The sequence below is a fragment of the Phyllostomus hastatus genome, unplaced genomic scaffold (genome assembly GCF_019186645.2).
Source record: "Phyllostomus hastatus isolate PE091 unplaced genomic scaffold, TTU_PhHast_1.1 phas_scaffold_216, whole genome shotgun sequence".
NCBI classification, from domain to species: Eukaryota; Metazoa; Chordata; class Mammalia; order Chiroptera; family Phyllostomidae; genus Phyllostomus; species Phyllostomus hastatus.
The window spans coordinates 2,590,033-2,617,947 of NW_025334018.1; the positions used below are offsets into that span (position 1 = coordinate 2,590,033).

At 50.9% G+C, this 27,915-nt stretch overlaps 1 protein-coding gene across 2 annotated transcripts; it reads left to right on the forward strand.

The window, feature by feature from the left end:
* The first annotated feature begins 970 nt into the window (after positions 1 to 970).
* On the forward strand, positions 971 to 27,667 carry SMG5 (SMG5 nonsense mediated mRNA decay factor). 2 transcript variants are annotated; one of them, XM_045816718.1, is made up of 22 exons: positions 971 to 1,196; positions 5,782 to 5,880; positions 6,397 to 6,520; positions 6,894 to 7,050; positions 9,028 to 9,117; positions 10,058 to 10,147; positions 10,833 to 10,911; positions 13,042 to 13,167; positions 13,274 to 13,342; positions 13,798 to 14,006; positions 14,633 to 14,770; positions 14,925 to 15,512; positions 16,847 to 17,022; positions 18,123 to 18,198; positions 18,910 to 19,085; positions 20,060 to 20,218; positions 23,587 to 23,646; positions 24,058 to 24,217; positions 24,623 to 24,713; positions 25,537 to 25,611; positions 26,015 to 26,153; positions 26,314 to 27,667. In XM_045816718.1, exons 1-22 carry the CDS (start codon positions 1,123 to 1,125, stop codon positions 26,395 to 26,397), a joined length of 3,039 nt encoding a protein of 1,012 aa, XP_045672674.1. In that variant the 5' UTR covers positions 971 to 1,122; the 3' UTR covers positions 26,398 to 27,667. The 2 variants fall into 2 exon arrangements, with proteins under 2 accessions (XP_045672674.1, XP_045672675.1); XM_045816719.1 differs by lacking the exon at positions 971 to 1,196 and adding an exon at positions 1,974 to 2,221.
* The last annotated feature ends 248 nt before the right edge of the window (positions 27,668 to 27,915 follow it).

A 27,915-nucleotide genomic window follows, 5' to 3' on the forward strand; every position in this document is an offset into this window, starting at 1 on the left:
TTCGGTAGGAAAAACCTCTTTTCCAAGGTGCCATTTGAGCTGAGACTTGAAGGGAAATGAGGAGTATGAAAGTTTCAGGCAGAGGAACAGAAAGTGAAAGACCAATGAGAGGAAAGACTTGGGCTGTTTCAGGAACAGAAAGAAGGTTGGTGGCTGGAACCAGGAGCATAGTAGTGGAAGGGGGATTTATGTTCCCATTACAACAGGTACACAGGGTCCCTAAACTCCTTGCTTTTTAGCTTAGGTTTAAGGCCAAGAAAGCAATAGGAATCCAAGTTGATCTTTCCAGTGGGAGGACCAGGGGGCAGAACCGCGAGGGAGTGGCTTATTCCTGTGGGACCTTACCTCTAAAGTCATTTGAGCTTTGTGAGGGCGGGAGAGTGACTGGGTTGCTCATCTTTGTGTCTCCAGAACCCAGCATTGTGGCTGGAAAACAGGTGTTCAATAAATGTTTGCTAGACTGTAAATCTTTGGGAGGGAGAGCTGAAGGGCTCAGGCACTTGTACAAGTCAAGTCTTGGAAGGTCTTACTCGTGTTCAGTCCTTTACAAGAAAACTTTCACATACATTTTTTGTTTGTTTGTTTGTTTGTTTGTTTGTTTGTTTAAATAATGGAAAAAAGGGGAAACTTGTAATCACTCTAACCAGTAATCTGAAAGGGACTTGGGAGGAACAGAATGATAGAGCTAATAACCACCATAGGACAAGGCAAAGTTAGGATCCCAGCTCCCAGCGTGAGCTCATCTACCCCACTCAGCTTCAGCCCCTTGGCTGGGTCCACTGTCCGCACTCTGGTAGCTTTGTCAATAAAGTTTTTCTTACGGGCTTGAAAAAGCCGGAAAGAGGATTTGCTGCCCATAGTTAGTTAGGGCAACTTCCCGGGAGGGAAAATGAACTTCGCGAGATTTGGTGGTAGCAGGCCACTGGTCCACTACTGTGCAGCTGCTATCGCGAGATTTGGTACGCGGAGGAGGAGCTGTCGGAGGCAGCCGCCTCACAGCGATGGCGGCCAAGCAAGGCCGGCCGTGGTGGCGACTGGGGCTACGGTCGGAGGCGGCCGTGGTGGCGGTAGCGGTGGGTGGTGGGGGCCTGTGACCGGGAGCCATCCTCGGGCCCTGGAACCATGAGCCAAGGCCCCGCCACAGGGGAGAGCAGCGAACCCGAAGCAAAAGTCCTCCACACTAAGCGGCTTTACCGGTGAGAGGGGCCAGTGCGTGAGTGCAGCAGCAGAGGGAAGTAAGGGGCAGCGAGGGGTGGGGCCTCTGGGCGGGCGGTGCCTGGGTGCTCGCGGAGGTGGAGGGTGCAATTTTGGAGGGAACAGGGGGCGGGGTCCCGTAACCCGGGCTGTAGCTGAATGAAGGAATTGGGTGGGTGGGAGATTTGGATGGAAGCACGTGGGGAATCCCCTCCGCAGTGCGTAGTGAGCTCGGAGCGGGTACCCAGCTTTGCGGATTTGGGGTAAGGCGGGAATTGAGGGGTTGAGAAGGTAAAGGGTGGGGTCAGAGATGGAGAAAACCCAGGAGGGGAATAGTGTTAAGAACCTTGTAGGACTTCTGGGAAGAGCTCTGAACTGAAATCAAGAGAGCCAGGTTCAGGGCCTTGCCACCTCTCACTTTGTGACCTTGGGCAGGAGCGCCATCATCCTTAAAAGGAGAGATTTGGATTTGATAACACCCTGAAGCCCGTTATGGCTCTAGTTTTTGGGAATCTGAATGAAAAGAAAGGCTGGAAGACACTGTTGGACTGGAAGGGCTATGATGGACTTTGAGTCCTGAGAGTTCTTAGGTCATGGGAGCCCATTTAAGGGCTCCTGGGACTCCTGATTTTTGCTTCTGACCTCATGACTACAGTCTTTTGCCAGGCAACTTACATCCTTGGTTTCTGATTTCCACAGTGCCACTCCAACATCTTCAGCCCTCTGTTGGGAACAAGCTAGTATGAACTCTCCCACCCTGGGTCAAGGATTTTTTGTGTGGAGCAGCTGGAACATGGGCTGTAGAACTGGATCAAAATAGAATGAAGCATAGAGATCAAGTTGAGTTTTCTGCCTTCTAATAGGGAGTAGGGCTTGCAGTTTTCATTTAGCTCAGGCTCTACTGAACAGGACTGTTGGCATGAGAAGACTACTCTGTGATGAGCCCCACGCCCCATCCTGGCAGGGAAAGAGTGAAGAGCATGTTGTCTTTTCTCCTTTGAGAAGGCATCCTGCCTTCTCTGGCTTCGTAAGTCAGAAGACTGGGGAGTATAGCCTTTTCCCAAAATAGAAAAGTGATCCAATCCAGCAGCTCCTGGGCTTCCACTGGGCCGCCCCAGTGGTGAGGAGGTGGCTGGGGTGGGACATGTGCCTTGTCATGCTGTCAAGTGTCAGTGCTGCCCATCAGACAGCCATGGGCAGTGTCTGCAGGATTCCTGTGTCTTAGTAGTGAATGAGATGCAGGTGAAGGCTGTGGTCATCTTTCTAATCATTGTCAAATGTAGCTCTTCCTCAAGTCACAGCCTTCATAGGACTGACTGATTCAAGCTGATGTGTTTGCATGTGTGGTTAACATGGGTATCTCCGCCTGTAGTTGTGTGCTGTTGGCTTTGAGCACAGTGGAAATCTCAGGCAGCTCTCTGTTTTTATTCTTTAAAAAAAAAAGATTTTATTTATTTGTTTTTAAAGAGAGGGGAAGGGAGGAACAAAGAGAGGGAGAGAAGCATCATTTGGTTGCCTCTTGTATGCACCCTGACCGGGAACCAAACCCTCAACCCAGGCATGTGCCCTGACTGGCAATTGAACCAGCAACCGTTCACTTTGCGGGTTAGTGCCTCTCCAACCGAGCCACAGCAGTCAGGGCTCTTTTTATCCTTTATTATAGCAAGGAAGATGTTATTTCTCTGCCAAAGATAAATTTGTTCTTAGACTACAAAACTGTTAGTCTGAGCTTTAGTAAATTTGGGACAGTCCCACAGTGAAACTGTTTTCAGAAATGAAATTCTGGGGAAAAAATTTTAGATTTTATTTATTTATTTTCAGAGAGAGGGGAAGGGAGGGAGAGAAGCATCACTAGGTTGCCTCTTGCACACCCCTAACTGGGGAACTAGCCTGCAACCTAGGCATGTGCCCTGATTGGGAATTAAACCTTTTGGTTTGCAGGCTGGTGCTCAACCCAGTGAGCCACACCATGCAGGGCTGAAATTCTGAAATGTTTTAAGCTCCTTAGAAGAAAAAGCAACTGGAGAAGAGATGTTGGAAGGGATACAGGCACCAATTAATTAATTATGCCAATTAACTTAAAATATATGTGTATATATATTTTAGAGGAAGGGAGAGAAGCATCGATTTGTTGTTCCACTTATGCACTCATTGATTAATTCTTGTATGTGCCCTGACCAGGGATCAAACCTGTGACCTTGGAGTATCTGAATGACACTCTAACAACTGAGCTACCTGGCCAGGGAATGTTTTTCTTTTTTTAACACTGCTTGTCCTGGGATTACAATGGTGAATGAGACACAGGACAGTTTTGTGGTTTTGTTCTAAAGGATATTACAGTTTAGTGCAGGAGCTTGTGATCTGATGTGGAATGGAGAAAAATGTCCTGAGTACTCTCATGTTTAAGAATTTGTAATTACCCCTGACTGGTGTGTCTCATTGAGTGCTGGCCTGCGAACCAAAAGGTCGCCAGTTTGATTCCCAGTCAGGGAACATGCTAGTTTGTGGGTTGAGAGGTAACCCATTGATGTTCCTCTACCTCTCATTCTTTTTCCCATCCACTCTCTAAAAATAAGTAAATAAAATCTTTCTTTATTTTTTGAAAATGGTGAGTGGCTTCTTAAGCGCACTGGTAGAAGGAATGGCAAGGAAAGAAGAGACATAGGAAGTATTTAAATATTTTATTTATTTTTAGAGAGGGGAAGGGAGGGAGAAGGAGAGGGGAAAAATCGATGTGTGGTTGCCTTTCATGTGCTCCCTACCGGGGACCTGGCCCACAACCCAGGCATGTGCCCCAACTAAGAATGGAACTCGCAACCCTTTGGCTCACAAGCCCACACTCAATCCACTGAGCAACAGCAGCCGGGTGCAATAAATAAAATATTTTTTCAAAAAGAATTTGCAACTAGAATGTGTTAGAGTAGTGGTTATTAAACTGTTTGCATTGAGGATCTAAGGAGAGCTCTGGAGCCTGTCCATAAAAACACACACACATACACACACTCCTCTCACCTACTGTGGGCTGAAGTTAAAAACCCTGCCATGGGGACTAAGCTGGTATGGAGTAGATCACTGATTGCTGCCTGACGCTGCCCCTGGCATCAAGGGCCGGGCTGAGCAGAAGTGCTTGGCTCCCATGTCTAGGCAGTCAGTTGGTTAGAGTGTCGTCCAGAAAGTGTTTGGAGAAATGCTGAGCTCTTGAGATTGCTTGTGAGAAGGCCTTGATTACCCTCCTACCCATTCATCTGGGTTCTGATGGTCACTTTGCCCTGTAAAGGGCAACTTTCAGTGGTGTACCACCTGAGGCACTACAGGGGGCTCACCTGCTGAGGCCCACCTTCCCCCGCCCAGGAGCACACGTTTCAGTATTCTGAAACAATCCTGGATTGTTTTGGGCCACAATGATCACTGCTTGGTTTTTGGTTGCTTTTGTGTTCAGAGTTATAGCCAGTTCAGCTGTTTTCCCAGCTGCTGTCTGTCATCCTCTGGGTTTTACCCTTCCAGAGATGACCTACATCTGGCACTTACTAGCCATCTGTGGAGTTTCCTTGGCCTTTTCTGTTAGTGGCTGGAGTCTCTCAGTCTTTTAATAAGAAGGATGGAGTCTCATACATATTGAGCACTTAATACATGTGCGGCACTGTTATGAGTGCTTTTTGTATTAACTAATTTAATCCTCACAAAGTAGGTGATAATGTTATTCCTGTTTTATAAATGGGAGAACTGAGAAATAAGGAAGTTAGGTATTTTGCTCAGGACCACATAGCTGGGAAGAATTAGAGCCAGGATTTGAACCCAGGCAGTGTGGTTCCAGAGTCTATACTCTCTGTATTGAACAAACAATTCCTTCAGCAGAATCTAGGAAACCTTATGATAAGGAAGCTCAGGAAGCCCCCCACCCTATTTTCCCATACCCCACTATTCCAAAGCAGAATTTTATATTATGAATACGGTTCCTTTCTGTCAGAGATAATATGTCCTTATATTATAATAATTCATTCATCCCACCATTATTGAATACCCACTATGTACCAGTGCTATATATAAATTATTTTATTTAACCCTGACAACAGTCCTTTGTGGTAGCTGCTGCTATTTTCTCCATTTTTATGGATGTGGTAACAGGCTTGAAGAGGTTACGTAATTTGCTGCCCAAAGTTAGAGTTAGTAAGGCGTAGCCAAGGGTCATTCCCTAGATTTTCTGCCTGGGATCATAGCCAATGCTCTTTCCCTTGGGAGGGTCTACCTTCCCATATCACAGGGTTTCTCTTCCTTGACACTGTTTACATTTTGGGTGGGATCGTTATTGTGGTGGACTGTCCTGTGTATTGTGGGGTGTCTACCACTCTCTAAATGAGTTGTGACAATCACAAATGTCTCTGCCAGATATTCCCTGAGCAGGGGGCTGCTGTACCGGGATGGAGACTAATGATCTTGTCTCTTTCTTTTTTTTTTTAAGAGCTCATCCTGCATCCTTCTCATTTCCCCACCCCTAATTTTTTAGCTCTTACTTTAGGGTCAGTGTCTTAGCACGCTAGGCGGATCATTTACATGGCTCAGGGGCTGTTTGCCTGTATTTCCCTGCAGGGCTGTGGTGGAGGCTGTGCATCGACTTGACCTCATCCTTTGCAACAAAACCGCTTATCAAGAAGTGTTCAAACCGGAGAACATTAGCCTGAGGAACAAGTAAGCTGGAGATACTAAATCATAGATCCTTGTAGTTTCTCTACCTCTCTTGACTGGAAAGCATCATGTATAGATTCATGTTCTCTCTTACCTTCTGTCCTTGTGGTACAGTAATGTGCTGTGGAGTCTCTGGTCCTCCTAAGAAAGGAGATGGCGATCCTTCACTCTCTCTGCACCTTCTACATCTAATAGACTGGTGCCATAGAGTGGCATTTGAGTTAGGGGAATTGGCCATACTACACAACAAAAGGCAAAAAAGAGGGGATAAAAAGGAGAGAAGGATGCAAGGAAAGAAGGAGAAGGTTATTAAAGTTCTTACTGCTCCTGTCTGTCTTTCGGGGCTCCCGCTGCCTTCTAGCACAGATGTTGTCCTGGGTCATACTGACTGAGCCCAGATGTCTCCTGGGAGGGCCAGAGCTTTGTTGGTAGGGTATTGGCAGATACCTCCTTGCTTTCATTTCTTGTGTTGTTCATCAAGGAATGGGCAGTCTCTCATGGTCCTCTGCACCCTTCCAGGCTGCGTGAACTCTGTGTCAAGCTTATGTTCCTGCACCCAGTGGACTATGGAAGGAAGGCTGAGGAGCTGCTATGGAGAAAGGTATACTATGAAGTTATCCAGCTTATCAAGACTAACAAAAAGGTAAGGGGAGATCCTAGGTCTTGGGAAGAAATTTTTTTTAAGAGGGGAAGCTAAGGAAGGAAGAGATAGCTAGGAAAGTGGGCTGGAGCACAGATAGAGATAGGAAAGCCAAAGAAGAGATGGCAGAAGGGAGAGAGGGCATTAGATAGAATTAGGACTGGGGAAGGATGGGAGCCTGATACCAGAAGGGGGGAGACCTAAGGGCAAAATAGATTTAAAGATGTGGGGATGGTTCATAATTAAGAGGAGTTGTGGATTAATTTCCAGAGCCAAGAAGAGTTTATTTCCTCAGTGAGATGAAAGAGGTTAGGGAGGGAGAAGCAGTACTCTGAGTTTGTTGCTTAGCCAGTCACTTCCCTTTCCAAATCTCTAGCATATCCACAGCCGGAGCACCTTGGAGTGTGCCTACAGGACACACCTGGTCGCTGGTATTGGCTTCTACCAGCATCTCCTTCTCTACATCCAGTCCCACTACCAGCTTGAACTGCAGTGCTGCATCGACTGGACCCATGTCACCGACCCCCTCATAGGTTAGTGAACTCTGAAAGGTGAGCTTAAGGGGCATGTTCATATGCCTCCACCTCTGGTCATCTTATCCCTCAGGGTTCACGTAGCTTGTGACCCAGCCAGGCCGAGAAGGTTCTGGCAAGACCTACAAATAGTGCATGAAGATTGGATTTACCCAAACAAGTATATGGATTAGGGTGAAGATCTTAAGAAGAAAGAGAGCCTTCTGATGGTCTGAGATTGTAGACTGACGTGGAGTCAGGAGGAGGGATGGAATGATCTGGAGGAAATCTGGAACTAGAAGATGGTCTTAATAGCGTTTGTTTTCTTCTCCCAGTTGAATTTCGTTGGCACTGTTTCTTTTAACTTCAGAGATTATTTCCGAGGGTTTGATGAAAGTATTGAAATTTTTAGAAATGTTGGCAATATTATGGACATTCTTTCAACCTAATGCAAATCTCTTTTTCAGCCATCTCAGGTACTGGCAGCTACAGTTTACCTCCCTTTTCTATAGCTGGTAGTTTTCTCTCCAATTCAGCCTCCCTTTAGTGCTCCTCCCTTCTTTCTGCAACCCCGCTGCCTGACCAGGGCATGGACATTGCATGCCGGAGGTGGAGGTTTTGTTCATGCTGCCACGTGGAAGCATTTTCTGGTCAGAAGCCCAGCACTGTATTTTGTGCATTTAAAACCATCATTTAAAAATAAACAACATTCATCTGATACAGCACGCATAGGCTTTATACCAGATGGCCAGAGGGTTTGTAGCCTAAAAAGAAGATTAAGAACCTTTACTTCAAAAGGTTGGTTCCCCAAACCACTTTAGTTTTTTCCCCTTTATTGATATTTTCTCCATTCAGCCAACTAAGAAATGTCTCTCTAGAAACATTAGGAAGGGCTTTTCAGAATGGGAGCTGCAAACCCAGGAGAAGGGTGCAAGGTGGAGTAGGTGAAAGGGTGGTCTCTAGAGCCAGACTTCCTTTGAATCCCGGTTCTGCCACTCCCCCACTGTTGGACTGTGGTTTGTTTGACTGTTACTTCCTTAGCTGTAAAATGGGAGTCAGAGGAGTAACTACCTCGTGAGGCTGCTGTGAAGCTCAGCTAAGTTGATATTGTAAGACACTTAGACCAGTATCTAGCACATGGGAGACTGCCTCCCAACGAGCTCAGGCTTTCTGAGCTGCAGTTTCAAGGAGGTGAAAGCCCAGCCACCACCATCCTCAGGCAAAAGCAAACTCACCTTGTCTCCTTTGTGTTCAGACTGTCCAATCTGCTGCCTACTCCTCTGTGGTTCTCTTCTCCTAGGCAGGAGCCAGGAGCCTCGTTCACATTCCATTCTTTTTTTTCTTTCTTTTTTTTTTTTTTTTTTTTTTTAGATTTTATTTATTTATTTTCAGAGAGAGGGGAAGGGAGGGAGATAGAGAAGGAGAGAAACACCAGTGTGTGGTTTGCTCTCAAGTGCTCCCTACTGGAGACCTATTCCGCAACCCAGGCATGTGCCCTGACTGGGAATCGAACTGGTGACCTTTGGGTTCACAGGCCAGTGCTCAGTCCACTGAGGCACACCAGTCAGGGCCCACATTCCATTCTTCCTGGACAAGTTTCTATTCTTTACCCAAACCTTTTATCTTTATATAGGAATCTTCTACCCAAGGCACCCATAACTGTCCTCACACTTGAACCTCATGCATTCTTCCTTTCTAGAAGCCTTTCTAGGCTTTCTAGAAGGTCTAGGTGACCTTTCACATGAACTTCCTCCAGGGAGCTGTCCTAGGTTGAGGACCCTAGTCCTTCTCTTCCATTTCTTCCTGTCCTGTGAATGAGTCCTACCTGCAAACCTGTGTGTCTCTTCCTATGTCCTTTATGAGTGTCCTCTGTTCCTTAAAATAGTGTTCCAAGACTAGCCCTGGATTCTTGAATTCTTTTGTCCACCTAGGAAAGTATTTCCTCATAGGTAGGGGGAGAGGAATAGGCTCATAAATCGCTCTCTCTTTCTCTCTCAGGATGCAAGAAGCCAGTGTCTGCCTCAGGGAAGGAGATGGATTGGGCACAGATGGCATGCCATCGATGTCTGGTGTACCTGGGGGATTTGTGTAAGAATACAAACTTTTCATTTTCTCTGTTTCAGGCTATAGGACAGGCTCAAGCTGCTTCAGTTGTTGGTACCACCTGTTATGTTATTTGAGAGCAAGACGATTATTTTGGCCTCTGATAACGTTCTCCTTTTCGACTGCTTACAATGTTCGTTTCTTTTCACTGCTCTTCTGTAAGTCAGAGAAGATCAGTGAATACAGAAGAAGGAAAATGTCTTTGAGCTTTGAGAAAGTCACGGTGCTAACTCAGTTTCAGAAGTGCATTAGGAAGATTTTAATTTCTCCTTTGAGTTTTTTCTTCTCCATGGTCCTAGAAGAATTGAAATCAGTCCTCAGGGAGGACTTACCTGACCGACAGCAGTTTCTCGGAATGGAAAAGTACTCTCTCTGTGATTCCTGGGTCTCCCGTCCTTATAGACAAAAGGTACTCATTAGGCTGCTGGTGTGTGGCTATTGGGTGCATTGTCTTTTATTGAGCTGAGGCTCCTTCTCTTCCTGCCCCAAGCCCACTCCTTGGACCCTCAGAGGCAGGTTGCACAGAGAGAATGAGCCATTTCACATTAGACCGAGTGCCATTAGTAACTTCTTCTCTCTAGAATTCAGCAGTTGCATTCCAGAACCAGTATCAGAGGACTTTCCGAGTAATTATATATGCTGCTGCTTCTCATTGGGACAAGATCATGAAAAGAGCTTGTTTATTTTACAAACACTAGATATACTTTATATAGAGTAGAACTTACCAGCAAGGAAGAGAGAGTTGAACAATTCGCCCATAGTCATGTACGTTTAAGACTGTTGGAGGCCCATGCAGCTGGCCTCCTAGTTCGGGTGTCTTCCTCCCAGCATCTTAGTGCAGCTTCTCAGAGTGGACTGCCGGATGAGGGGTGGGTTTTCTGAAACATAGGACCATTGCATTTCTTTCTTCCTCTTTCTCCTGCAGCACGATATCAGAATGAATTAGCTGGTGTAGACACTGAGCTGCTAGCTGAGAGATTTTACTACCAAGCCCTGTCAGTAGCTCCCCAGATTGGTAAGTGGACCCTTGTTTGGGCCTCCCAGCCCAGCATCATTTCCCAAGAAGAGGACAATGTTGAGATGGCAGGCAGGCCATACTCACTTTCCCCTGGGTCTTTCCCTCACTCAGTTCTCCTGTACTTCACCTTTGTTATGCATTCTCCTCCTTTGTAATGCGCACTAATAAGATGGTGGAAGGGGAAGAGAAATGGGAAAGTCTTGAACGAAGAAGGGAGGCTGAAGAAAAGGAGAGAAGAGGGCTTCCCTGTCCCTGAGATCTGTGTAGAAAAAGCAGACTGTGCTTCATCTGCCCGCCCCCAGGATGCACAGGGAGAGAAGGGATTAGGTTCCATTACAGGGAGAGATGGGGATTAGCGGAAGGAGATCTCAGAGGTGGGAAACTGAGCTGGGTTAGAGGACAAGGCCCCATGGAGTTCTGTCAGCCGTGGAAGAGTCCCGGCTGCTGCTGAAGGAACGGGGCCCATCAGTGCTGAAATCCTTAGCAGGCCAGGGAATAGACTGAGTCTGTGATCATTAATGCCCTGGAGGAATAAAATTAAGCTGCTAATCACCTAGACACCTGCAGACCCAACTCTTTTCCCCACGAGTTTTCTCTAATGTTTAGCTTTGGTTGGGCCTGGCAGCTTTGGGTGAGTATTATGGCTACAGGCTGTGTGACCTCTCTCCCCCCTCCCCCCCAGGAATGCCCTTCAACCAGCTGGGCACGCTCGCAGGCAGCAGGTACTATAACGTGGAAGCCATGTATTGCTACTTGCGCTGGTGAGTACTTGCCGCTTCTTCCCCAAGCCTGTTTTCACGTCCATGCCAGTCCTGCTTTGTTTTCTCTCCTCGTCCTCCCTTCTCTAGCTCCAGGCTGACGTGTACAGGGGACTGCTGAGATTGAGGGGTCCCTCCTGTCGAGGGCACCTGGCAAGTTCTGCTGCTTTTCACCCAGCCACCTGGATTTGTAGGCACTTGGGCAACTAATGTAACTGTTTGCTATCTTATGCAAAATACAGGATTGTCATCTTGGAGGAGGAAATAAATTTGACAGAGTTGATAAAATGTTACCAAAGTAGCCTCTGACAGGAACCTCGGAATTGTAGAGCTTCTGCGTTTTGAGGTGACAGGGATAATAGTGTGGGGGACCAGCTTCCTCAGATCTGATAATCAGCTCATAGGATAAAAAACATTTTTAAAAATAATGTTTTATTTTTCAGTTATAGTTGACGTACAGTGTTTTAGTGTCAGGTAAACACTTTCACAGGGCATCCAAAGTTGATTATGCTACTGAGTCATCATCACCAAATGCACGTGAGACTGGTAGGTAAACCAGAATGCCATCGATTACATTCTGGTGAGAAATAAGCTGCCAGGGGAGCCGGGAAACTCACTGTTGCTACCCAGCCAGGGCTGGAGTCTCCTTGTGGACCCAGTTATTCTAGAAGAGGTTTTGTAGTGAATTGGGCTTCAAAGTAAGAGAATAAGGTGGTTTTCATAGCTTAGGTAGTCAAATACTAAAGGGGAAAGAAAAATACTTAATTCTGCCTTATAAATCCATGTGTCACGATCCTGGGTTCACTTGGTCAAGGAAACCTATTCCCTATACCAACAAAGTGCATGCTCTTGCAGTGCCCCGCCTCCTTTTCAGTACAGACCGGCCGCCTCTGCCACTGTACTTACCCCTAAATATGATTGTCTTGGATCCCTCATCACATTCATAATCATGATTTAGGGTGATTCACTTCCAAAGAGAGTCAAGCACATGCAGGTGTGGAAGGTGTCCACAGAGGCCCTACTCTGCTCTGCTGAGACAGTTACACCTCATGGTCTGGGGCTTTGGCATTTGGGTAGGTTTAGTTGGGCAGGTAGGGTTTCTCACTGGTATTCAGCTGACCTGGAGGTCTCACATGTCTGAAGGGCTGGCCCAACGGGACGGACCCCTCTCCCTTTCCACATGGTCTCAGTCTCCATGTGGTTTCTTTCTCAGAGTAGACGGACTTCTTTCGTGGTGGCTCCAGGCTTCACAGTAAATAATGACCCAGGGGACTTGGAAAAAGAATCTACCCGTCTCTTAAGGCCGGACCTGGAGACCGACAGAGTTACTCCCGCAGGGTTCTGTCGGTCAGAGCAGTGTGCAGCAGTCCCCCTCTCCCCATGGCCCCGCCAAGGTTTAAAGAGCTGAGGAGACAAAAAACCCTCTTCTCAATAGAAGGAGTATCAAATTTAACTCTCCACAAACATATATTTCTTCCTTACTAGACCTTGTTTTTTATAATTAAAAGGGTTTTTTTTTTAAAGATTCGAAAGTGTAGCACACTGTTAAGGTCATAGACCGCAGTGAGACAGACTCGGGTTGGAGACTCAGCTCCACCACGTATTTAGCTGTGTGACCTTGGCAGTAGTGCTTGTTCTCCCAGGCTTCGTTTCCTCACCTGAATATGTGGACAATATTAGGGTACAAAGCCTGGCAGTAGTGTGATATATTTGCATTTGAATGAGCATTATGAGGCTCAGCCGAAATGGTGTATGTAAATATCCTTGCACATCGTAAATCCTTGTTAAATGCTGCCTGTTAAGTGCTCAGTGCTTTAGAGAAGATGAAGGATAATGTATTTCAAGGACAGTAACTAAGTTAAGTTTGTAACATGAAGTAGGATCCATTGTCTCATTTCTAGATATAGAGGAGATGTAGATGTCATCTTTACTGTGACTAACCTGGAAGCTGTAGTGTGCATGTGTGTGTGTTTTATCAGGAGAAATAGCTTTCATCCTTAGTGTATATGGAAAGACAGGCTGGGACTGACTGTATTTACCAGAAGCATTGTTCTATAAAGCCCTGGCAGAGTTCCCCCCTCTCCTCACCCTGTCCCTGCCAAGACTCAGTAGCTTGTGCTCTGTCTCCTTCAGCATCCAGTCGGAAGTGTCCTTTGAGGGGGCCTATGGGAACCTCAAGAGGCTATATGACAAGGCGGCCAAAATGTACCACCAGCTGAAGAAGTGTGAGACTCGGAAACTGTCCCCCAGCAAGAAACGGTGAGTGAGGCCTGTGGGAAGGAGAGACTCTTTCTACATCTGCTGCAGCAGAACCATCAGAACTGTGGAGCCACTCACCCTTTACCCTGGACTCCTCTCATTTCAGGTGTAAAGACATTAAGAGGTTGCTGGTAAACTTTATGTATCTGCAAAGCCTCCTGCAGCCCCAAAGCAGGTGAGTTGAAGAGAGCCTAAGCAGAAACTGTCCTGTGGGCCCACCTGTGAGAGCTCTGTTACGGAGGATGCTTGAAGAAGAGGGGGTAGGCTATTGAATTCTGCTCAGATGGAAATTTTCTAGAGTTAGCCTTTTCTTGGCATCCCTCACTGTTTGGGCCAAGGGTTCTGCTCCCGTTCTCCTGGGCATCTCTTTCTCTGGCACAAAATAGGCTCTTAACTGGATGTTGAAGGAGCACCCGAGTGGAAAGCCCACTCATATCCCTTCCACTTAGTGCCTGCCCTTCCTGTGTTTTGTCTTTTTAGAGACCAGCCCAGCACCGAGTCCCCCTGCTGTGTTCTCTGAAGTCTCCCCTGCAGGACCCCTTCGTCTTTTTCCTGAATCCTCTGACCCCAATTCTTTTTGCCTGCCCAGCCTCCATCACTAACCACCCCTGTTACTCCTGCTTTCCACAGCTCTGTGGACTCAGAGCTGACGTCACTTTGCCAGTCGGTCCTGGAGGACTTCAACCTCTGTCTCTTCTACCTGCCCTCCTCACCCAACCTCAGCCTGGCCAGTGAGGATGAGGAGGAGTATGAGAGTGGATATGCTTTCCTCCCAGATCTTCTCATCTTTCAAATAGTCATCATCTGCCTTATGGGTGTGCACAGCTTGAAGAGAGCAGGTAACTCTTCCTGGGTTCCTCTTTTCTCCCTGACTGGCTACCCTTTTCTGCAACTTCTTATTCATAAACTTCCTTCCACAAGCAGCTCCTTAATTAGTATGTCACTGCTTGGCTGTGGGAAAGTATGGAACACGGTGCCTTACCCTAAAGGGGCTGCTGAAAAATGAACAAGGCAACAGCATATTCCCTTTCCCTTCCTCCTCACTCCCTCCTACACACACCCTTGGCCAGGACCCAGGCAGACACGCGGTCAGTCCTGCAAACTTCCCTGGCGGAGACGTGTGTAGAGCCAGGTTGGAAGGAAAGAAGGGAGTGGCAGGGCTGGACGTGAAGGTGCTTGGGCTTTGAGGAGCCTGTGTGAAGGCATCAGAGCCAGGAGGATGAGGTGGGACGAGAGGGTACGCTTACACGAGGAGGCACTGGGTGAGCTGGCACACTCTGAATTATAGAATCACAGTGTGGGGACCTGGGAAATTTATTTTGCTTTAGAAGAAACTTTGGGATGAAGCTCAATCCTTGGAAGGGCTGAAACTACGAGAGATGGGGTTGGAATTACTGGTGCCGCCTCCTCCTCGGGGTCCTGGGCCCTGGACCCCTAATACCTACCTGGCTTTTCCTGGCTTTAGGATCCAAGCAGTACAGTGCAGCCATTGCCTTCACCCTGGCCCTGTTCTCCCACCTCGTCAACCATGTCAACATAAGGCTGCAGGCTGAGCTGGAAGAGGGGGAGAACCCCGTCCCGGCGTTCCAGAGTGACGGCACAGGTGCGAGGATGGGGAGGATGTGACTGGAAATGTGAGCGTGCGGATCAGGGAAGGGGGAGCACAGGCGTGACAGGGTGGCAGTGTCTGAGGGTGCCTTCCAGCTTCCAGCCTCCAGTTTGTCTCTAGGCCCCACCTGACCATCCTCTTTCCACAGATGACCCAGAGTCCAAGGAACCCTTGGAGAAGGAGGAGCCTCCTCCTACAGAACCTCAAGTGGGCGAGGTCCGAAAAAGCCGGAAGTTCTCCCGCCTCTCCTGTCTCCGCCGCCGCCGCCGCCACCTACCTAAAGTTGGTGATGACAGTGACCTGAGTGAAGGCTTTGACTCTGACTCGAGCCGTGACTCAGCCCGGGCCAGTGAGGGCTCAGACAGTGGCTCTGACAAGAGCCTTGAAGGTGGGGGAACAGCCTTTGATGCTGAGACAGACTCAGAAATGAACAGCCAAGAGTCCCGATCAGACCTGGAAGACATGGAGGATGAAGAGGGAACACGGTCTCCAGCCCTGGAACCCCCTCGGACCAGGTCAGAGGCTCCTGAGTCTCTCAATGGCCCTCTGGGCCCCAGTGAGGCTAGCCTTGCCAGCAATCTACAAGCCATGTCCACCCAGATGTTCCAGACCAAGCGCTGCTTCCGACTGGCCCCCACCTTCAGCAACCTGCTCCTCCACCCCACCACTGAACCTCACAGCTTGGCCAGCCACAAGCCTTGTGTCAATGGAGATGTGGATAAGCCCTCAGAGCCAGGTATTTGGGCCTCTGTTTATCATCCTGCTCTGGTCCACACCTCCATGTCATCAGCACTTACCCAAGAGAGGCCACCTCACTGTGCTAGCACCTCTCACCCTGACCCTGGCTGCCTGCCCTTTGGCCCTCTGCATAGCCAGTAGTTTTTTTCCTGACAACCCTTCTGCTCACTTTCTCATCCCCAACTCCCAGCCTACTTCATGGTTTTATTTCTCTGCCTTCACCCTGTCTTGTGGATTTGGGGCTTTCCTCTCCATGTGACAAGTGCACCTACGTTTTTTTCCCCTGGCACCATCCCAGGTCCCACCATGTCTCCTGGAAGTCAGAAAACCAGCACCACCAGGGCAGGTGGATTAGAGTTGAGATTATCTCCTGAGAGTCTTCCCTGCAGAGGGGCCGCCCAGTCAGCATCAGCAGTGAGCACTGCTTGAGTCTGCTGTCTGCCAAGCAGTAGGCTGGGCTTTTTTGGGGTGTTGTCTTAACTGAACTTTCACAGCAATCTGATGGTGGAATAGTCACGATCTGTGATCTAAATGCTGTCCTTCCCCTCCAAGCTGCTGTGCGTGGTGATCCCTTGGTCTGGAGTGTATTTTTCCTCTCTCATCCCTGTTGCTTGACACAGTTCTTACTGGCTGTATAGATTTTACCTTAAAAATCGCATGGTCTGGGACTACCAAGGTTAGGTTAGATTTTCTTCCTGTGGGCTCCTGCAGCCTCTGTACCTCCTCAGCTTCCAGCCCTGTCCCACTCAAGTGAAATTGTCTGTTTCTTGACATGTCTGTCTCTCCAACTAGCCTGTGAGCCTCTTGAGGGCAGGATGGTCCATGTTTTATCCTCAGTGTCTAACGCAGTACCTGGCATGTGGGTGGGCGTAGGAAATTCTGGCTGAATAAGAGAAATACGGAAGCTGATGCTCAGGTGGAACGACCCGCTCAGTGTTCTGACCTGCAAAGTTGAAGAGCTAGGAGCTGGAAGTAGTTCTTGTGATTCTGTGCCCTTTTCTTCCTCCCTACAGCCCCCTTATCTCTGCCCTGCCTTCTAGCAGAGTAGCACTTCATAAATATCAGTTGAGTGTGGCTGTAGACCAGCCTCACAAATTAGCTTGAATGAAAAAGAATCATATTTTAAAGGGTACCAGGCTCTTGGTTTAAAAGCAACCAGTTAAAAGTTAGTAGGCCTGGAAAAATTAGGCAGAGGTCTGTAAGTAAATTCCCTATCTTTCATATCAAAATTCTTCAGAAGAACCAGACAGGCTGGGGCACACTTCCCCCACAGAGTTGAGACCTGTGCCAAATGCCTGCCGGTTCATCGCGGTTCTCTTCACCCACCTGCAGCCTCTGAGGAGGGTTCTGAGTCGGAGGGCAGTGAGTCCAGTGGGCGCTCCTGTCGGAATGAGCGCAGCATCCAGGAGAAGCTGCAAGTCCTGACTGCTGAAGGCCTGCTTCCCGCCGTGAAGGTCTTCCTGGACTGGCTGCGGACCAACCCCGACCTCATCGTCGTGTGTGCACAGGTCTGCTGCTCCTCCCCCTAGTCGGGTCTCGGCGTTGGGGGCGGGCGTCAGCCAGAACGGGACCTGGGACTCCCACTGATGGTCTGATGAAGATAAGAATTGTTGCCAAGGGCCTACTCTGTGCCAGGCACTTTCCACAAGAAGATTAGGCCTGATCTTTGTCCTGGAAGAGGCTGTGCCCTGGAATACAAATCGTGTGGATGGGAAAGCAAGAGAGCAGCCTACTCTGCTCTGTGTCTCCAGTGTCGGGCACGGTGCCTGCCGTTACGATGAGTGTCGACAAGAGTATTTGTGCAGGGTCTCTGTAGAAAGGAGAGCACGCTAAGTGGTGACGGAAGAGATGGGGTCTAGGGAACGGTGGGGTTTTCAGACAAGGGCCTTGAAGGTGCTCTGGGCAGGGGAGCAGCTTAGGGAATAGCTTAGTCCTGCAGCCACAGCTGAAGGGGTCAGACTGACAGCTCAGGAGGCTGGCTGGGGTGGTGGCTGCCCTCGTCTCAGGTTCTGAGTCTCAGTCTTGAGCCCCTGGTGCCCTGAGGCTTTGTTTCAGGGATGCCGTACCCTGAGTAGCACACCTGCCCTGCGCAGAGGTCCCCTCTCCCTGCAGGTTGCCCTGGATGAGAGAGAGGTCAGGTGCCCTCGGGTGTGTGCTTATGTCTGATGACAGCCTGACTATTCAGTCACTGTCAGTTACTGAGGGAGTTGTGGTAAAATGGACGTGCAGTGTCATATCCCTGAGAAATACTCCCACGTGGGCATGGTGAGAGTTTGTGCCAGATGGAGAGAAGCCTCCTGCAGTGTTCTGGCTTTTCCCGCCACTGTATCCAGAAAGTGCTTCCTGTGGTCTCATGCCTTCTCTTTTTTTGAATCCTTTAGCTGGTGGTAAAATTCATCAAGGTTCCGGGGCCCCTTTCATTCCCCATGGGACCAGCTCCATGTTTCCAAGTCCTCCACAGCCCTCCTTGGCCTCTGTTCATTTTTTATCAGATCCCTCTGGGCTTGTGACTATAGCCCTCAGGCCTCCCAAGTGTAGTGGATTTCTTGCTCACTGCTGTCCCCCTGCACTGCCCTGGCTGAGGTCCTCCTCTGCCCTCTCTCCCCAGAGCTCTCAGAGTCTGTGGAACCGCTTGTCTGTGTTGCTGAATCTGTTGCCAGCTGCTGGCGAACTCCAAGAGTCTGGTGAGCGAGTCCCTGGTGTTACTCTCCTTTCCCGTCTCCCTCATTGGTCCTGTGAAGTCCACCCCCCACCCCCTTCCTGGTAACCTGGCCCCTTGGGTAAGGAGGTTAATGGGATTCACCGCCAAGCCTCCCTCACACACAGCAGTCATTGTGGCCTTGGCCTCTCTGGTTTCTCACCCCAGCACTGCCCCACTGGGCGAGCGCCTGGTCTGCCAGGGAGTGTGCTCCCTGGGGATAGCAGTGGAGTGGGCAAGAGCAGAGTGAGGGGAGCCTGGAAGCCACCCCCAGTCGCTGGGGTCACACTGGTGCGTTGGTCATTGAGAATTGATCTTGACCTCCAGTACTCATCTGCCTGGCTTATTCCCTCCTGCACCTTCTGGCTGGAAATCTCTACCTTCTCGTACCTCTGGACTCGCCCAAAGGCTATTCATTCCTTCCTCCAGAGCCCTTCTCTCACTTTCATCCTCATGTAATTGCCCTGCAGTCAGGGAGCCTTACTCTGAGCTGTCCTGGTTGTCACCACCTGCTCTGCATCTCCAGCCCTTCCAGCTCTGGGCCTCTAGCGCTCTGCCGCACAGCCCCATGCATATCTCTCTCCTTTCCTCCCTTCACCTCTCCCCCGATTCTGGCGCAGGGATATGTCCTATCTCATTAGCCTGATAATTCTCAAAGGGCAGGGCAGGTGGTCTCACAGGTCCTCTTTCTCCCCAGGCTTGGCCTTGTCTCCCGAGGTCCATGTTCTTCTTGAAAGTTGTGAACTGCCTGACCTCCCCTCTACCCTGCTGCTCCCAGAGGACATGGCCCTTCGCAGCCTGCCTCCCCTCCGGGCTGCCCACAGACGCTTTAACTTTGACACGGACCGGCCCCTGCTCAGCACCTTAGAGGAGGTGAGGACATCATTTCTCAGGCCACAGCTCTGCTGTTAGTCATACACAGCAGCCAAGTAGGGGCTCAGAGTCGGAGGGGGCAGGCGAGAAGCCCTCCCATCCTGGCAGGTTGCGGGCTGTGGTTTCCTCCTTAGTCATCGAGCCCCTGGAACTTTCTTTCCTTCTTGGCAGGATGTCTTGCTGTGGGTGGTGTCTCCTGTTGTAAAATGAGCCTTCCTCCCTTTATCCACCTTTTGTAGAGGGCAGAGCAGATGGATTATTAGGGCTTCGACATCTTTTATCAGGCTTTCTTTACTGTGGGCCCAGGCTCATTTGAGCTGAACATCAAACAGAGGGTTGGAGCTGGAAGGGCATGTGCTGCCTTAGTCCAGTGACCTTCACCCTTGTGTTGCCACATGGGCCATCTGGGGGCAGCAGAGGAAGGCCGAGCCAGTGGGTCTCCCGGGCTTGCTTCCTCACGTGCCCCCACAACACACACACACCTTTTGTTTGCTCCCGCTCTGGCCAGAGCAGCAGTTTAGTCTATTTAATATTTCTGGGTTCTAGATAAGATTTTTGTTTGATGGGGAAGAAGCGTTCTGCTGACAAAAAAGAGTAAGTTGGAAATGTTGGTCTAGCTCAGTCCCTCATTGTACACCTGAGGAGCTGAGACTTGGAGGAGAGAGACGGCACTAGAAGCCAGGTCTCAGTCCCAGCCCGGTGCCACAGCTCGCTCTTCTCAACCCAAGTCCTGGTTCTCTGGTCCTGTGAGTCTCCCCGCCCTTCTTACTCCTTTCCTGGCAGCTATGCTAGAGCCTTTGGGCCTTGGAGCTCCTCTCTCTCCCGCTCTGACAGACCACAGGCCTCTCCGAGGAGCACTGTGGCTAAGGGGCCTGGTACAACAGGGAGGCAGGAGGGTGGTGGGAGCCCCGGTGGGCAGGAGCCCTGGTGGGCGGTCCTGCTCATCTGGGCTGGGCTCCCATGTCTCTTCACAGTCTGTCGTACGAATCTGCTGCATCCGCAGCTTTGGCCACTTTGTCGCCCGCCTGCAAGGCAGCATCCTTCAGTTCAGCCCGGAAGTTGGCATCTTCGTTAGTACTGCCCAGTCCGAGCAGGAGAGCCTGCTGCAGCAGGCCCAGGCCCAGTTCCGCATGGTGAGTTGGCCCCTCCCCAGGTACACTCTGCTCCCATTGGGCTCATTGGGGAACCAGGGTAAGAGGCCCAAACTGGTGGCCCATGACTGAAGAACATGGTGAGGGGGTTTGGGGAAACCAAGCTTAGGGAAGCAGGAGGCAGGGAGGGAACTGAAGGATAGTTGATGGACAGGAATGAGCGTGGCTTAGAGCAGAGGCAGCATGGCTCTGCACCAGTAGCCAGGCTGCCTGAGGGTCGAGGGCCATCTCCGTCACCTCCTTGTCTGTGAATTGAGCAAGTCACTGGCCCTTGCTAAATCTGGTGCCTTATCGGGTATGTGGGAATAATAGAATTAGCTTTTGGGGGTGTGTAATGGTAGAATGATAGTGCCTGTGGGGCACCTTGCCCGTTTTCACAGCAAATGCTCCCTTCCCGCCCCTTTCCGAGGGATGCAGACTGAGCGATGGAAGGGAGTAGAGGGACCTTGGTATCAGGAACAGTGTGCAGGAACCCTCCCATCCCAGACCTGATGCCATCCCACAGAGGCCCTGAACAGGACGAGATGGCCTGTGCTGTCCTCTTTTCCATTCAGTAATTCATTCCATAAATGTTTACTGAGAGTCTACTGTGTGTCAGTTTTCTAGGCACTGGGGTTACAGCCCCAAACAAGACAGAGCTTTCTCTTGTGAGGCTGACACTGTGAGCAAGGGTCTAGGGTCCACGGTGGGGCCTGCACAGCCCTGGGGCACGTTGTCCTTGCATTGAGTGGCACCAGCACGTTTGGGGGTTGGGGGATGTCTGGCACAAGAGGCATGGCCCCTGTGGCTCGGCAGGCCTCCGGCTCTTCTTCATCCTCAGCTGGTCCCCTCCCCCGAGTTCTTCGCTTCCTGGGGGAAGCTTCCCAGGCTTCCCCATCTCTCCGACTGTCCTCTTCCTGTGGACACTCTGTGGGAAGGGGCACAGGCTCCCCAGACACTCCCTTCCTTGCCGTCTTAAAAGCAAATACATCTTGTTAAAAACAAACCCTTTCTGTTAAGACTTTTATTACCGTTCCATAGGGGAAAGCACAAGGGAGTTACATGGGGAAGTTATACAGCTTCAAAAATATTAGTGTTTTTGCAGGCATTTCCTCCAGTCAGATTTTTTTTTTTTTTGAGGATTTTATTTATTCATTTTTAGACAGGGGAAGGGAGGGAGAAAAAAAGGGAGGGAAACATGAGTGTGGTTGCCTCCCTCGTGCCCCCTACTGAGGACCTGGCCTGAAATGCAGGCATGTGCCCTAGAATTGGAATCGAACTGGTGACCCTTTGGTTCGCAGGCCAGCGCTCAATCCACTGGGCCACACCAGCCGAGCATAGCCTGAAATTCTTGAAGACTCCTCCTGGGGGCAGGCAGTACCTGTGGATATGGGCCACATTGCCTGCTGGGGCTGCCTCCTGCTGTGCCTGAGTCACAGGTTTGCACCCATGGAGTTTATGCCCTAGCAGCAGTGTGGTCATCATCATATTGCCATGCCATCTCCTGTCATTTACTGAGAGCTCTCTATGTACAAAGCCTGGTTTGCATGTGACATGTCAACCCTTACAGCAGTCTTGTGAGGCGTGTGCTGGACCCTCATTTTATAGATGAGGAAGTGTTGGGGCTCTGAAATTGGACAGCCCAGGCTCTTGTCTTTGTTCCAACATAATGTGGGGCTCGGCTTTGCTACAGGCAGGTAGGTGCCAGAAGCCACTCTGACTTTCTGGGTTCCAGCAGCTGTCTGGTTTAGGGACCCCTCTTTCCTGATGGGACCTTGGGTTTCCCCTGAGGAGCATATATCCCACTTCTCTGAACCGCTGGACCAGTGATAGCAGAGCCGAGATTCATGCAGCTCTCCTCTGCCTGGTCCCAGGTGGATCCCCACTCGCCTGCGCTGGTTCTCTGGCGGAGACTTACCCAAGTGCCCACGTCCCCCTGTCTGGAACATGGGGTTTCACAACTTGAATTTTAGCCTAAAAGTAAGATTCCTGGGCTTGATTTCTGCAGTGAGAAGAGGGGTAGTTTGTCCACAGTGCTCCACTTTCTTAGCAGTTGGCCGACAGGGCCTTTTAGGAAACAGCTCTCACTTAGGCTCCAGTCTTCTTTCCTTCTTCTACCAGCATTTCTCAAAGGGCACACTCTTGGCATTTTGGGCAGGACCACTCTGTGGTGCAGGACTGTGGGGGTGGGGGGGCGGTTGAAGCGGGGTGGATCTTGTATAACCTTAGTGTAATTATCAAAACTAAGAAAGTAAGGAATGGTACATACTGCTGATGGTACAATTTATTTAGATTTCACTGTTTTCCACTAATGTCTATTTTCTCTGCAAGGGTCCCACATTGCATTGGTTGTTCTGTCTCCTGTCTCCTGCATTTTGTGTCAGTTTCTGTCTCTCTGTCTTTCACGACCATGACACTTCCGAAGAGTATTGGTCAGTTATTTTGCAAAGTGTCCCTCATGTTGGCTCATTCTAGACTCATGTTTCAAAGCACCACTCTGATGCTGCCACTTCATTCCCCATAGAACCTTCAGGGGTTCCCCATATCTCTTTAGGGTAAGCCCGCATCCGCAGCCTCATCTTTCAGACCATATTAAGAAATCTGGACTTCATCCAGAAGACAGAGGAAAACCAACAAAGGACTTTTAGCCAGGGCCATGACAGACGCCGGCTGGTTTTTAGAAGATGCCCTGGTTATAGGTGGGAGAAATGGATTGGGTTAGAGGCAGAGTCAATAAGGAGGTGGTTACAATGGTCCAGGTGGGAGGTGCTGGCTTAGACTAGGCTTGTGCGGTGGAGATGGAGGGATGTGGAAGGATTTGAATGAATGATTTTTGGGGAAGTACAGTTGACAGGACTGGGAAGCCAGTAACTGATGGGGCTGAGAGAAGGAAAAGTCAAAGCCAGCTCAGCTTTCTGACTCTGGCAGATGGTGCTTCATTCGCCGTGCTGGGGAACACTAGAGGGAGAGGAACGAGTATTGAGCAGAGGAGGCCGCCAAGCAGGCAGTTGGACACGTGGGTCAGGGGTGGTCAGGTCTGAGCTGAAGCTGCAGATTTGGAAGAAGCTGGCAAGTGGATGGTGATGGAAGGCGAGGGGAGTGTGTGGTTTCCCTGGAGCAGAGGGGCAGAGCTCAGACCCTGAGGCACAGCCAGGCGCTGCGCTGTCTGCTCCCCATTCCTGGGTCCTGGAACAGAGTGAGGAATGTGTTTCTCCCATGTGCCTTTTTACCTAGCAGGATTGACAGCTGACTGTGTGAGGCCATACCTACTGCAGGCCTCAGAATGCTTCCTGGTCGTCTTGATCTCTGGAGAAAGGAGTATGGTCCCAGCCCCTCTTCCCAAGCTTAGCACTTGGTTTTTTCCCTCACAGGCGCAGGAAGAAGCTCGGCGGAACAGGCTGATGAGAGACATGGCACAGCTGCGACTTCAGGTCGGAAACCAGAGCCCAGGTCCTCCTCCTGCTCGTGACCTGTTATCGCCTCAAGCCCTCTGTCAGGCCCTCATCCTTCAGCTCAGCACCCGCCCCTGCTCACCTGTGGCCCCCCACTTTGCCCAGCATACCTTCCTGGCTTCCCAGGTCCCCCTCCTGAAGCCCATTTGTCACAGAGCCTTGGTGTCCTCTTGCTGCCTCCACTTATCTTTCCCTTCTCTTCCTCTCTACGAACCTTGGATTCTGTTTACTTTTCTTTCAAGGCCATTGGTTGAAGGAATCCCCTGTCCCTGGGACATTAAGAGGAACCCCTTAAGAGCCCCTTGGAGTACCATCTCCACGCCCCCACCCCTACCCCGGCCCAGGCTGCGGGCACCACACAGCTCCACCCACTCTGCCTTCTCTCACCAGCTCGAGGTCTCTCAGCTGGAAGGGAGCCTACAGCAGCCCAAGGCCCAGTCAGCAATGTCACCCTACCTCGTCCCTGACACCCAGGCCCTCTGCCAACACCTCCCCATCATCCGCCAGCTGGCCACCAGTGGCCGCTTCATTGTCATCATCCCAAGGACAGGTGAGCATACTGGGGAGGTGGGAGGACAAATAAAGTGTGATTAAAAGACACTGTGTGCTTGGGATTGAGAGAGCCTTACCTGGGGTCCAGTTTATACACAATGGCCTTGGTCAAGTCCTACCACTTCTGAACTTCAGTCATTTCATCTGTGAAATGGGTGTGATAACCCCTGGTAAACACTGGCTCGTGACATGGTCGGGAAAAGTATGAGAATGTGTGAGTGAAAGCACGTGGTAAACTGCCAGGTGCCTGGCTGGCAGATGGTCATATTTTGAAAAGACTTCAGGGGCCCTGTCAGACCCATGGTCCCCTCCTTTTCCTGCAGTGTGCCGGAGGGGCTCAGACGCCCCCTGCAGAGCCCCATGTCACAGCAGTCTGAGTGCTTGTTTTGTCCTTGCCCACTAGTGATCGATGGCCTGGATTTGCTGAAGAAGGAACACCCAGGGGCCCGGGATGGGATTCGATACCTAGAGGCAGAGTTTAAAAAAGGAAACAGGTGAGTGAGTACGAGCCTGCCAGACCTCTGCTTCCAGACGACAAGTGCTTACGTGTCACTTGTTACCTGTGCCACACAGTTGCAGTCCCTGCTCCCAGTTTGCTCATTGATGGGGAAGAAACCCAAAGACGTAATAATAAGCCCAGGTCTTAGGTGCAGAAATAGAGGGTGATGGGGGGAGCCAAGAGCCCTGCAGGGGAGCACTTACCTGCTGTCCACTTGCCAGTGGGGCGAACATGGAATCAGCCTCACGGAGCGAGGGGAGCAGACCCCCCCAGCTCCAGGCTGTGGGTGCCTTTGCTAGAGTTTCTTCTGCTTTAGGGTTAGGACTGGTGATCAGGTTTGCTAGGGCGGGAGCGCTTTCCATGGTGCTGCCTGGGGCTTCCCACCTCCTGCCCAAGCCACCATGAGCAGACTGCAGCACGTCGGTGCTCAGCCCCATACAGGCCTTTCCCTCTGACCTCCCTGCTAGCTGACACCCCTCGTGCCCCACCCCACCTCCACGTCTGCCCTCGCCTGCCCAGGAAGCTGCACAAAGCCTGCTTGTTTGGACCTTGTCTCCAGAAGCCCTGGCTTGAAAAGCATCTGCTGCTCTCCCTTCCCAGCTCCTCCCCCTGGGAGGAACCGAGGAATTGATGTTATCAGGAAGAAAAGCCAGCCGGCCAGGAAACTTCAAAACCGGCCATGACTCCCAGTAGACCTGCAATGGGAGAGATGGGCCCCCCCCCACTGCTGTAGAGCCGGGCCTCTGAGCCACAATGGTCTGCTTTGTATGCAGTGCCTTCCCTTCGCCCTCACCTCCACTCTCCTGTGTCCTTTGCAGGTACATTCGCTGCCAGAAAGAGGTAGGGAAGAGCTTTGAGAGACATAAGCTGAAGAGACAGGATGCAGATGCCTGGTAAAGTTTCAGCCCCCACCTCTAGAACCTCAGATAGGCTTCCTGCCTCGCTTCTCTGTGCCACCCCCTGAGAGAGCAGGACAGGGCCAAGGAACTTGGAAACAGGTAGCGGGACCAGCCTGGGGCCTCCTGCAAGTCTCATCTTGGAGGAAGAAGCTGCTTCAGCACCCGAGTCCCTGGGGCCTTGAGATACTCAGTCGTGGTGTCCTCCGTGCGCCCTTGCCCACTCCCTGTAGCACGGCCTCCAGTGTCAGTGTTGAGGACCCGCTGTCTCGGCTGCCTGCCTTCGTTTGCTCCCTGCTGTCCCCTTCCCTGTTCCCTAGCTTCCCTGTGCCCTGGAAATGCTGTGTTCAGGCTGTGCTAATACCGGGCCTTAGCCTGCCTTCCCTCTCCTCCTCACCAGGACTCTCTATAAGATCCTGGACAGCTGCAAACAGCTAACTCTGGCCCAGGGGGCAGGTGAGGAGGACCCAAGTGGCATGGTGACCATCATCACAGGCTTTCCACTGGACAACCCCAGCGTGCTCTCAGGCCCTATGCAGGTGGGTTACGGGGTGAGGTGAGGGGACTGGAATGGGGAAGAGGTACCAGAATAGACTCCTCCTCAGATCTCCCAGACAGCTGCTCTTTGCTCATCCAGCCCCTCAGTGACGTAGTTCAGGAGATTGGACTCTTGCCCATCTGTCCTGCCCTCTTCTACAGGCAGCCCTGCAGGCCGCTGCACATGCCAGTGTGGACATCAAGAATGTTCTGGACTTCTACAAGCAGTGGAAGGAGATTGGTTGAGACTGACCCCCAAGCCCTGCAGTGGGGCTGACTCCAGATCTCTCCTGCCCTCCCTGGCTGCCAGGACCACCTGTAGTCACCCCACCACACGCAGACTCACGCACGCACTCAGAAAGGAAGCCCAGCTGCACAGGAGCTGAGGGAGGGCCCAGGAGCCAGTTGGGAGGGTGGGGTCCCCCTGTTGCCAAGACGAAGTCAGGAAAGTGCTTGGAGCAGGAGAGGCCTGTGGGCCCCTAGACAGCCTTTCTGCCTCAACCCTCCTGCTGTCCCTAGAGGTGGGTGGCAGGCATGGGTGTCTATGTTTCATTGGAGTGATTCCTGGACCTCCAAGGGGAAGGGATGGCAGAAGAGGCCCTTCTTCCTTATCCAAGACACAGGGTGGTTGGGGCTAGGAGTTTGGACCTGCCAGCCCTGGGGGAAGAGTGGGTAACAGCCATCTGAGTGGTTTTCTGCAGACCCTTCTCAAAGACCACCCACTGTTTGATTTCCCCTTGAGCGGGCTGGGCAGCTCTGGAACTTCGGGGACTCAGAGAGGAGTGGTGTGGAGCTGACTGCACTCGTAACAGGGCCCGGGCTTGTACGCTGCCTCACACAGGGGGGCTGCACACCCAGTTGCCCTGCTTCTGCTTCCTGTCTCCCTCTGTCTAGCTTCCAGGGTGGGGGGCAGGCCCCGCCAATGGCTGCCGGCGGTCAGGCCTCTATGCCAGTGAAGGTTCCTGTGCCCACCAGACCCGCAGTCACCGTGCGTTGTGCTCTTGGCTGCTGTGCTGGGGCAGAGTGGGATACCAGTTGGGGGGGTGCAGTTTGAGGCCAGCACCCCCCGACTGGAGAAAGGAGAGGCCTCCTGAAGCTGCTTAGTCAGGGGTCCTTGTCCTGATGGGCTTCCTACTGTGTCCTTCCCCAGGCCTGAAGGCCTGGTGGGGTGGAGCATGGGGCTAGTATTGGAGTGTGGAGGTGACTGTGTGAGCTGAGATCATGAATAGCTCGGAGCAGTGAATGGAGCAGCCAGAGCGGGGCTGTGGGAAGTGGCTTTAGCCAGGATTGCCTTGGCCACTACCCCTAGGGGGTGGAGGGTGGGGAATTTCAGCTCTGCTGTCCCTCACCCCCATGCTAGTCTAGCTTCCCAGGCTGTTCTCTGAGGAGAGCAAGTTCCTGCCTCCTTCCTCCAAGAGAGCAAGTCCGAGACAACCTGGGGTGGGGAGTAGGGTCACCCCACTCCCAATCTCTGACAGAGACTAAAGCATCACTTAATAAAGATCCCTGGTGCCCACACCTGTCTCCTGGTGCCTTTCTGTACAGTTTTGTTGAGATGTTGGAGATGGTATGCAAAAAATGGCATTTTGGAAAGGTTTCTTTAAGGTGGACTCATTGGAGGAAGATGTTGGCAATTCCAGGAGAAAGCTCCAGAGATGGTTTTGGGACATTGTCAGGTTCATTGATCTTGTGAACTGAGCTGGTGCCTTCATAAGGGTGATGAATAAAGCCAATATTTTGAAGGCCACAGTGCTTCCTGGGCCT